General features: G+C 37.8%; 1 protein-coding gene across 1 annotated transcript in view; it reads right to left on the reverse strand.

The window, feature by feature from the left end:
* The window catches only part of LOC107734520 (plexin A3), a 211,830-nt gene that overhangs the window by 195,759 nt on the left and 3,892 nt on the right, over positions 1-12,179 (reverse strand). Inside the window, exon 2 of the mRNA XM_016546492.1 lies at positions 3,477-4,759. Coding sequence (XP_016401978.1) covers positions 3,477-4,661 — 1,185 coding nt within the window. The 5' untranslated portion in view covers positions 4,662-4,759. The remainder of the gene's footprint in view (positions 1-3,476; positions 4,760-12,179) is intronic.

Raw genomic sequence — 12,179 nt, forward strand, 5'->3', positions numbered from 1 at the left:
ATAAAGAATATCTCTTTGGGTTTGAGACTTTAGTCTTTGCAACTTTAGGGATCTTATCTATTCACGAACAGCTTGTAACACACCAAAGAGAAAGGAAAACTTGAAATCGCATCACATGACCCCTTTAACTAATAATTGAAATACAAACTAAATCTGGCATGTTTGTGCAGATAACATATATTTAAATGAAAAAAACTAGCTATCTATAAAAGCCTCAGAGAACTTTTTTCCAATAGATTCAAAATAATTTATTTTAATATATTCCAGTGCATAAGCATTAGACATTATAATTTAGTAAGAAAATATCAACAATTAACTTGCTTTGCTCAAATAGGCACACCCGAACATGAATAACGGCACAAAACCCCAAATTTGACAGCATAATCTTCTTAAATGCCTCCTTTTTCCTCGGTCATGCATGCTCAGCATTTCTTGTAAGAATGTGCATGTGCATCTGTGTTGATCTTTGTAACACGCTGAATAATAATCAGCTATTAAATTCCATAATCAATCAAAATTGCATTCTGAAAACATGCATTGGTGCATTTTACATTCCTAATTTTGCTTCCATGTAAATATACTGTTTTTGTACCATGGTACTTTTTGGCACCAACTCTACTGTATGCTAATGGGCTACAAAATTACAGGTTGCTTAACCCCTAAGAAATGAATAACACTTAACCTTTGCACAGAGTTGACGTAAACACGCTTTTTAAAGGATTTGCAAATTTACAAGCCTGTGGCTAGCTTCAAGGCAGATGAATAACATAAAATCATAAGTGTGATTTGTCACTGTACACTGAATTACAGGAGACAAATATTAAAGATTCATATATAAAGCATCAAGGGTTTCCAAAGGCAGACCGTGTGTGGTACACTTGACTGGTTTAAAATGTCAGAGGCGTATTGATTTTGATGTCTAGCCATCACCTTCTTCATCTCTCACATAATAAGCTATTGCTTCCCACCCTGTCTGGTTTGAATAGATTTTTCATCAAAGATACATTACATCAGATTAAGATGTGTAATAGTGTTAGACAGTTTCCCCTACACAGGCATTCCTGAAAAGTCTGCAACATGTCACAATTAGGTCAATGGGAATCATGTATAGCATCCACAAATTAGTTTTTCAGGAACAACAAAAGAAGAAAAAACAGAAAACAGACAATAGACTGAAGGTCTATGATTATGTGAGCACGGAAACCCTCAGGTACCTATTGTGACACGAATCCACACTTGAAAAACATGTTTTGAACAAGGAGGACATGTTCCTGGATCAAAATGGGAATAACATCGCAATCAACTAATTAGATGAAGTTAGGGACTTTACAAACACTATCATTTCCCTCTGCTTTTAGGACTTGGATATGTTTAAGCTCATATGTAGTGTATAGAGATGCACCAATGTTACAATTCAGGCAACATCAATAAGTTGAATATTATTTTAATGTTATGGCTGATAACCAATAAATGGCCAATATTGTGAATCTATACTACTTTGTCAGGGAAAAAATAAAATTATTTTTTCAAAGTAAAGAACGACTTGAATTATCTATAGTATATGCAAAAATATTCCTGCTGAAAATCCACTATAAAAAAAGCACACTGTTTAAATTAGATAATAGTGTTAGACAGTTTCCCCTACACAGGCATTCCTGAAAAGTCTGCAACATGTCACAATTAGGTCAATGGGAATCATGTATAGCATCCACAAATTAGTTTTTCAGGAACAACAAAAGAAGAAAAAACAGAAAACAGACAATAGACTGAAGGTCTATGATTATGTGAGCACGGAAACCCTCAGGTACCTATTGTGACACGAATCCACACTTGAAAAACATGTTTTGAACAAGGAGGACATGTTCCTGGATCAAAATGGGAATAACATCGCAATCAACTAATTAGATGAAGTTAGGGACTTTACAAACACTATCATTTCCCTCTGCTTTTAGGACTTGGATATGTTTAAGCTCATATGTAGTGTATAGAGATGCACCAATGTTACAATTCAGGCAACATCAATAAGTTGAATATTATTTTAATGTTATGGCTGATAACCAATAAATGGCCAATATTGTGAATCTATACTACTTTGTCAGGGAAAAAATAAAATTATTTTTTCAAAGTAAAGAACGACTTGAATTATCTATAGTATATGCAAAAATATTCCTGCTGAAAATCCACTATAAAAAAAGCACACTGTTTAAATTAGACACGACATGCACTCTTAAAGGGGAAGTGCATGTCAAGAGATGGTGCACTCAAATAGTTAAATCATTGCCGTAATCTATTGCTATTCCTTTAAAGGGGTCATGAACTGCCTTTTTTATTATTTTGTACTGTTCTCTGAAGTCCACTTATAATGTTATTAAAATTTTTACATAAAAAAACATCATAATTTAGAATAGGCTATTTTCTGTCCTGTTTTGACCCCCCTCATCAGAACGCTCTGTTTGAATAGGTGTGGCGAATTGTAGACTCTTTATCATTTAGTTTCCACGTAGACCTGCATTCGTCTCTCTCGTTATTTACACAACCTGCGTGAATCGGTAGGCGGGGCTAAACAGGCAGTGATGTAATAGCAGGCGTTGATTGAGTATAGCCACTCTATTACATCATGAAGTTTTTATTTTAAAAAAAAAAATGTAAATCATTTTAAATTCCTTGTTTTACTGTTGTGATTATTTTTTTAGGATTATTTGACTTCCTTTTATGTAAAGCACTTTGAATTACCATTGTGTATGAAATGTGCTATATAAATAAACTTGCCTTGCCTTGCCTAAAGTGGCACGTTCCACAAGCTGTCGTTTTGACAGATTGGCTTCAATATAAGCTGTTTTTAGACTAATGAGAAAGTTGAGTTCTGAAAAGTACAGTATGTTTTTATAGTACAATGACCTCTTATATTTCAAAAGATCAAGGGAATTTTGATTTCTCAGTTCATGACCCCTTTAAATTAGTGCTAGATATCAGAAAAAAAAAACTTTTAAAATGAGCTGAAACCATTAAATATCCAATATAGGCTAATACAAATTAATTAATTAAAGACATATATAGTATCTTGAGCATTGGTGGTGGTGATGAATTGTGCATTTGGGCTTGGCCTATGATTGTTTGAAAAGAGTGTGATTGTTCCATAAGAAAGTTGATAAAACATGTCGATCCATGAACATGTCCTTTTCCAAGTTGTTCCTATTTCCAGATAAACTTTATTTGTTGATGCTGAAAGCAAAGAATTCCTGTCAAGCAAACATAGTCCTAAATACCCCTAACTTAATCCCAAAAAAGAAATATTAAGTTCATTATAAGTACGTTGCTGTTGTTTATGCCAACCCCAACACAACCCTAAGCGTAACCCCGAGCCTACACCTAAAATGTGGTGGGTAGATCAAGGATTTTGATCTACTTGGCAAAATCGTGATCAAAAATGTTTGAAATAAAACAGATTCAGAGTGAAAATTAATTCAAAGACTCACCGTATTAATACAAGGCAATTCCTTGTTAAGCAACCATGGCAGAGACAGCTTTCCTTCCCCGCGGTAACACGACTTGATCCTCTCTCGCATGGCCAGGTTGATCTGGTGCAGCGTGAAGAGGCACAGCACTGTTTCTCTCGGTGGGTTAGCCCTGTTCTTCTGACCCTGGGAAAAGATCACAAACAGGACATCCTCATCATCAGAAAGGCCGAGAGCCTGGGCCAGAATCTTCCCAGGACGGTGCTTGTAGGCAGCTTGGACAAGTCGGTATTCCACCCCATCCTTGGTGCACCCAAGTGGGAACTCGATGTAGGAGTAGAACTCTGTGTCGTTGGAGCACATGCGGACGATTTTTGAGGTAAAGAACTTCTCGCCCGTCGCATCCACCTGGGTGAGCTGGGTATCCAGTTGCAAAGTGAGAAAATAGATGTACGTGCGGCTGGAGAACCCGTAAACGTAGTAGATGTCAAATGCGGGATATTGAGACAGAGTGTCTGAAGGTATCTTGATTTGAGAGGACACAAATTCATCTTGGTAAACCAAGCTGAACATTTCCATTTTCTCCTCATCGGCCACCAGTTTACGGCTGGACAAGGTTGGGAAATACTCGGATTTGCCATCGATGGCGGCGCCGATGAAGAGGCGGCTGTCACCTTTCTTTTTCTTCTTCAAGTCTCCGTCGTCATCGCCCACCACAACTCCAGCCATTCCATCTGGCTCTTTGGCTCCCGAGAGGTAGTGTTCTTTACGGTGATGCGGTTCACCAAGCTTGAAGAGATCTTCCAGCCGCAGGAACTGGCACACGCCCTGCCAGATGCTTCCACAAGCCACCAGACGGTTGCCAGCATAATCAACCAGCAGCAATTTGTTGACGTTGTCTGTGGATTCCAGTTTCTGCGTGCATGGTCGTACGCTGGGGGGCGGGTAGCACTTGGCGTTGTCCTCCACGGGACCCGTCTGGTGCGAGCGCAGTTCGGTCAGATTGGCGGAGAGCTTGTAGACTCGGTTTATTGCGCCGACGAACACCTCGCCAGTCTTGCGGTGCACAGTGAGGTGCGTAAGGCTCATGTCTTTAACACTGAAGCTCCCGGAGACTTCAGGGGGTTCGGTAGGAGTCAAGGGAAATGCCATGTTGGTCCCGGTCAAAACAGAGACGGAAAATACCAGCAGCAACAAGGACCTCATGATTCCAGACCTTCTAAATTGGAGGGGGAATGAGACGAAGCTCTTCCCTCAAGCGTATTCCAGGCTTTTTCTTCTATTGCTGTCTCAGTGGTTCATGTCTACAATTAAAGAGAGAGAAACAAGGAAAAAATGAGTTCATCAGAAAATGGATTATGCAGGCAAAGCAATGCCTTATCATTAAAAGTTTAATTGCATTAAAGGGGTCATCATACTTTACTATTTCAATACCCCCCACCCCCACCCAAGGCAATACTTTTTGCTCAGAAAAACAGTCATAATTTAGTTTTTTGACCCACACTCTGACCCTTATAATCAAACAGCCCATTTCTTGCCAGTTTGTAATATAGTTTGCACTGCCTCTTCCTTCACTAACAACCTCTTTCTAATTCTGCAATACTTATCAGCATCACAAATCAATCAAGAAACTGTTGATCATGCGATGATCATGCATCTAGTAGCAATACTACTTGTTTCTAATGCTGAGATTCTTTGGAAAGATTTGCAAAGCATCTAGTGCCATATAAAGCCACAAACAAGATTTTCCCACATTTTAAGGAGGATCCCTCAAACTCAAACAATAAAGCGCCAACAGCGCCAAGATCATGGGTTTGATTCCCTGGGAATGCATAAACTTGATAAACTTAAAATCTAATAAAATGCATACCTTGTCTGCCATAAAATGCATCCAACTTCCTTTGTATTACCTCACTGCAATTAGTCAGGCCAAGTTTCTGAACACTGAATAAACGTTGTTGGTGTGTACATGTTGATAGCTAAGTGTTGCATGTATTTATCCGTCTTGTACACATGCACAAGAGGCACTCTTGCAGATTCTTACCGGAAATTAAGCTTTGAGTTCTAGTACAATGAACTTTGACGATAACTGATTTTAAAACCCAACAAACAGAATTTTAGCACTTCTGCCTGAGACTCAATCCATCCCTGCCTGCTCTCCATTTGGAGGCATTAGTGACTCAGAGTGGACTGTGAGCCAGTGCGTGACAGCTGGGTGAGGGGATTTTGGGGGTATGTATTGATCGAGTGGCTTCTGTTGGTGCCAAGCCTTGTCACTCCCACTCCTTTCACTCAATGGATTGCTAATAAACCTTTATGGTCATTGCAAGCACTAATCCCAAGCGCATTTGTTAATTAGGAAGCAGCCCTTAACCAGACAGCAAGAACAGGGAAGGGAATCGTAAGGAATTTAACGATACTAAAAGAGGCATCATACTTTACTATTTCCGGAAATTAAGCTTTGAGTTCTAGTACAATGAACTTTGACGATAACTGATTTTAAAACCCAACAAACAGAATTTTAGCACTTCTGCCTGAGACTCAATCCATCCCTGCCTGCTCTCCATTTGGAGGCATTAGTGACTCAGAGTGGACTGTGAGCCAGTGCGTGACAGCTGGGTGAGGGGATTTTGGGGGTATGTATTGATCGAGTGGCTTCTGTTGGTGCCAAGCCTTGTCACTCCCACTCCTTTCACTCAATGGATTGCTAATAAACCTTTATGGTCATTGCAAGCACTAATACCAAGCGCATTTGTTAATTAGGAAGCAGCCCTTAACCAGACAGCAAGAACAGGGAAGGGAATCGTAAGGAATTTAACGATACTTATTCTGATTCAAGTGATTCTGTATTTTTAACAATTCTTTGTGATTTGGAGAAGAAAAGGACAGACAACAGAAACTATTCCACTGCTCTCAAAGGCCTGTTTTCAAATGATGATTATTTTTTATATTCAAAACAATAATGCAGGGTTCCCACACTTTGCAACAAATATATTTCCATGACCTTTCCAAATAATTCTGATTACTGAATAAGAATACATAAAACCGATTAAAAGTTAGATCAATTCAATTTGGGAACATGTTTAACCAATTAATTGAACCAAACCAAATTTTGTGGTTACAATCGGACTGTGGCTTCGTTATAGAATAGATTAGAATATAACTAGAACAACTTATAATCATTTTAGAAACTCCATGACTTTTACAGGCCTGGAAAATGGAATTTGAAATTTTCTGATATAACCAGGTTTTCCTTGACTATGGAAACTCTGAAAAACGACAAATAAGAAATAAATGGCATACAATTACTTAATAAATGCATTGAAAGAAATGTTTCATATTTTAAAAATCTAAATATATAAACGCACAACATGAAATGGTGCAGACTGCAAGAAATTATGAATCTCTCACACTCCTTCCAGAGCTGTTAACCGAATGCCATGAAAATCATTCGCTTTTATTTCAAATAAAAAAGGAACTAGTTCTGAATAAGAACTCAATTTTTAAACCTGAGCAAGACGCAAGATCACAGAGAGAAGACAGAAAGAACACAAAAAACGCAGCGAGAGGTTATAGCACCATTTCATTCACTCTTGGAAAATTTAACACAAGCGGTTTGCAGATCAAACACATCGGTCGTTTGTTCAATCGCTACTTCCCCCCACTGGGCAGAACAGCAGGAATGAAAAAGGTCTGCATGGCTTCTGTTGTCTGTCTCCCTTTCTTTCTGTCTTTCTCTCTTTCCAAAGAGAAGGGAAGGGAAGGGTCGGGAAGGGCCACATTAAGCACACACGGCCAGAATAAGGCTTCACTTCAACCACAATCTAAGCACTACAGTTTTTCTGCATCTGGCAGGACTAAGGAGTCTTGCTTCAATTTGTCTCTGGAAAACATGTGCTCAAGCTACGGCCACAACGTTTTTATTCAATAATACATCACAATATTCAATTCTCACTATACTGTACAGCTACTTTAGATATCTGTATCAGTACTTTGACTATATTTGTGTGTTCATTAATGAAAAAGCAGGTTTTAAAGGGGTCATATGATGTTGCTAAAAAGAACCTTATTTTGTGTATTTGGTGTAATGCAATGTGTTTATGCGATTTAAGGTTCAAAAAACACATTATTTTCCACATACTGTACATTATTGTTTCTCCTCTATGCCCCGCCTTTCTGAAACGCGTCGATTTTTACAAAGCTCATCGGTCTGAAAAGCGAGGTGTGCTCTGATTGGCCAGCTATCCAGTGCGTTGTGATTGGCCGAATGCCTCAAGCGTGCAGTGGTGTACGAAGTACACAAATCAAGTACTTGAGTAAAAGTACAGATACGTATAATAAAATATTACTCCAGTAAAAGTACTCCTTTTTCAATTTTACTCGAGTGAAAGTACAAAAGTACTCGATTTTTTATGTACTCAAGTAAAAAAGTACTGATAGATAGATTTATTTTGCAATTGTATATAGGCTACTTAATTAAATTTTATATTAGCACATATTTTTTATAATCCTACTGCTCAAAATACCTCGGATTTTCCCCAAATAACCACTATATGGAGTCAAGATATATTTTTGTTGTTGATATGGACTACATTGACGAGAGTGATGTAGTAATGTTCACTGTGAAGCTTACACTGCGATGTATCGAGAGAAAACAGATTTGACCATCTGATTTTCACCAGAAAAAAGTGTTTTAAAGCTTGTTGTTTTGCAGAACATCACAGTTATATATGACATGAGAATAAGGCCTGAAGTTAGGAAGAACATTTTAAGGAAAATATAATTATATTTTCATAATGATTTTTTTCTTCTCTAACCTTGTCTGTGGTGTAAAAACACCCCTGGCCAAATGCCCCCAGAGGGCATCACTTCCCACCAGTGGTGGGCGAAGTACACAAATCAAGTACTTGAGTAAAAGTACAGATACGTATAATAAAATATTACTCCAGTAAAAGTAAAAGTACTCCTGAATCACACAGCGTCTCCCTGACATGGCTGTATCAACACTACTGCTGTTCCTGAAACCACGCTTTCTTTCTTTGCGTGCACATTTGGGCGGTGTTATGCAAATCTTCGCACATCGTGACGTAGACATGTGGGGGCGTGTTAGAATGTTTTAGGTAGGCGTGGTTGACTCTTAACTTTTATAAAGAATATCTCTTTGGATTTGAGACTTTAGTCTTTGCAACTTTACAGATCTTCTTTATGCACCAAGAGCTTGTAACACTCCAAAGAGAAAGGAAAAATTTTAATTGCATCTTATGACCCCTTTAAATCACATCCTTCACAAATTTAAATCCCATAAATGACAAATTTCAAACACAAACATGTGTCAGCAGGCTTCAAATCTAAAAACAAATTTAAAAAGTGCATACGCATCACATTTTCAGGAGCATAATTAAATAGTTCACATGAAAACAAAGTATTTACAACACAACCACTCATTAATTCAACCGAAATCTGCATGTTAAACAAAAAAAAGATGTCAATTACCAAGAAGCGCACCAGATTCCTGTAATTTAACGTTGCGAACAATCTGGAAAAAAAATCACTGCAGACTTCAGGTTCCTAAAATCCGAAATCCTTGCTTATTTTATTATAATGGCGTATCGTAATACATTCCCTGATTTGCAGGAGAAGCTATTGAACAGCAATCACAGTAATTCCATTAGCACAGTAGAAACCGGCTGGTCCCAGTGAAAAAGCTGAATGCCTAAGCAGAACGTTTTAACCCAGGAAAGACAGACAGAGAGAGATAGTCACACAAGCGTCAGGGAGTATCTGTTCAGATCTAAGCATTACTGTACTTGTTAATAGCAAATTAGGCTGATCTGACAGTCTTTATAGTGTTTCTAGCTGTTTTCATAATGGCAAAACACACGATGGGTGGCCATGGAGCTCTGCAAACGCTAAATAATATCGAAATTAAATCATTTGCACTAAATTTCCCATCAAAACAGAGCAGAGATAAAGCATATACATACAAGTCGACGAAAGCATTAGCGTCCATCAGCACACTAAAGTGTCTATGCGCTGGCGGAGTTGGCAAATCTGCAACGAACCAAAACAAATATTTATTCGAGAAGGTGACAGACGGTTTGGGCGTTGTGCAATTTTTCAAGCCCGTCAATATTTCTGACAAACGCCCCTGTGACCTTTCTGCCCATCCTCAACTGTAAACAAGAAGCCGGGTGGAATCCTGATGAGACGAGCAGTGCTGAGCCCATAAAACCACCCGCTTCACATGCCAGTACATGTTTGTGTGTGTGTTTTTTAAAGCACCCAGGTGAAATAGACTCATCTATTAGCCTTGTTTTTCAACTAATTTTAGCTCACTGCTGCCCCTCTTCATCACTGGTGAATTAACACATCAATCAGTTTGGTCACTTGCTGGAAAAATAATGGACAGTTTCAGATTGAGCCCTCGGGTCCAACGGCATGGTTAAAACTCGGTGAAAGCGGGCAGAGAGGGTCACGATGGTTTTGTGCGATATGAGAGCTTGTGGTTTGTGGTTCAGGAAAGAGAGAATCACACAATCATCTGACACGCTACAGACGGGGTGAATCAAGTGCCGTGAACTATCAATAACACAGAAAAGATTCATTAATTTCCCTTCGCAGGGAAAAACGGAAACAAAACAAGTTCTGAAGCCTGGCTGGCTGTGCTTTGACACATTCACTAAATGATTTTAAATGACACAGGCAGGTAATAACCCATACAAATATTTACCATGGAAATCACAGTCTCTGTCAAAACAACTTAAAAAATTACCAACAGACAGAAAATATATTGATGCAAGAATCTAAAGCCTTTTTTAAACAAAACTGGAGTCAGGGGACCCCAAAAAGATGCTGGGGGTCTGTGAAAAAAAAAATCACACACACATATATACATATATATATACATATATATACATATATATAACATGTTCACCATGGTAAATCTTTGTATGGGGAAAAAATTGTAAATTTACCAAAAAAATATTACAGAGAGAGAGAGAGAGAGAAATAGATCACTAGTCCGTCTAATCAAGGACTCACAACAGCATCCTCTTCTCCTGACTTCTGTAATGGGGGTCAACAGCTCTTGATTAGAACGAAGACTGGGGGGGGGGGGGTTTTGGACTCATGATATCACACATGGATGAATCCACACTGAGACCCATCAGGCCAACAGGAAGCGTAAATGCCTCAAATAAACTTCATAATGCTGCTGCCTCATCCGATTTAATCATCGTGACTGTGGTAATCAGGGGTGTCTGCTGAATCATAAATGCATAAACATAAATCTGTTATTCTTCCATCTCCATTTTCCATGAAAAAGAACACGCCGAGCACAACCCAGTTACATAAACATAGGATGTGCATGGGAAAATGCAAATGTATACAAGTGTACAATCTATAAAGCTATACATCAAACAATAAGTAATTTAAGTTTTAATAATGATAAATAAATAAATAAATTAAACAGACTAAATGACAAACTAAACTGCAAAACAAAACACTGTGGGATAGACTTACATGCAATGATATAGAACTAATCAATATATTGATTTCTAAATCCACTTTTTGTCTTGTCTATTCAATGCTTTCTTCTGCCAAAGTAACAATGTCTTTGAATCATCTTCATTTAGAGGGCTTTTCTCAGCAAACATTGATATACGTGATTAATCGCGATTTAATTTGACAAATTAACTGGCTTATCGTGTAATTAGCTCAATTAGGGTTTTTAATTGATTGACAACCCAAATATAAAACAAAACCATTGTCAGAAATGGCTTCATTCTAATGCAAACTGTTCAAACATTCTTCCCATGCCTCTTCTTCTCTACAAAAAATATTGTTTCAAATGAAAAAAGAGCAAAGTAAAATAAAACCCAAGTCATTTGATATAACTGATAGAGCTCGAGGCAAATATCATCTGCTGTATCTGTTGGCAAGACACTCTGTCCTCGAGTGACTACAATATTGAGTCAACAAAGGGCCGAACCCTCCATACATTCAATCCCCAAAATAATTCAGCATCACATATATAGTGCTCTTCTCTTCTGAGGGTCATGACTCATGACCCTGAGCATTATGAGCTCTCAGGGTCACAAAAGGCAGCGGAGGAACCTCCATGTGTCCTCCGATTCTTTCCTCTTTTTGTTGTTTTAGTTTCGGAGTCTCATCCTGTTGGAGGCCGGGGTCAAACATTTTGTTTACGTTCTCTCTTTCACTCCTAAATGATTGCAGGAAAAAAAAGAATAGCAAACACACACTGAAATAAATTTGGTGTAGAAACAATATTCACTAGAATATTTCGTAAATAATTACAAAGAAACTACTCCGATAATGTCTGCAACAATCTCTAAAACATTCTTACAGTGTATTTGTAGCACTAATGATATGATAAAAATGCAATAGTAACTAAAACTAGATTTATTGACTCACTAACCAAAGTCAAAACAGCTCAACCTCAAATTTCTATGATATTATGGTCCCTAAATATGACTCGGGTCACTCATTTGACTCTTTTTAATAGTCTGCCAGGCATAAATCATAGATACAAAAAGTTATAGACATTATTAAGAGTAGGAAATATTACATTTTGAATGAAAAAGAGGCTGTGATAGATAGGATGTTCAACAGTTTGCACTGTCTTTGCCACATCTAATAATTGAAGACATTTTTTTTTTTTTTTTTTTTTTTTTTTTACATTCAGATTCAAAAATTTACATTTAA

The sequence above is a fragment of the Sinocyclocheilus rhinocerous genome, unplaced genomic scaffold (genome assembly GCF_001515625.1).
Source record: "Sinocyclocheilus rhinocerous isolate Xijiao unplaced genomic scaffold, SAMN03320098_v1.1 scaffold99, whole genome shotgun sequence".
Classification (NCBI taxonomy): Eukaryota; Metazoa; Chordata; class Actinopteri; order Cypriniformes; family Cyprinidae; genus Sinocyclocheilus; species Sinocyclocheilus rhinocerous.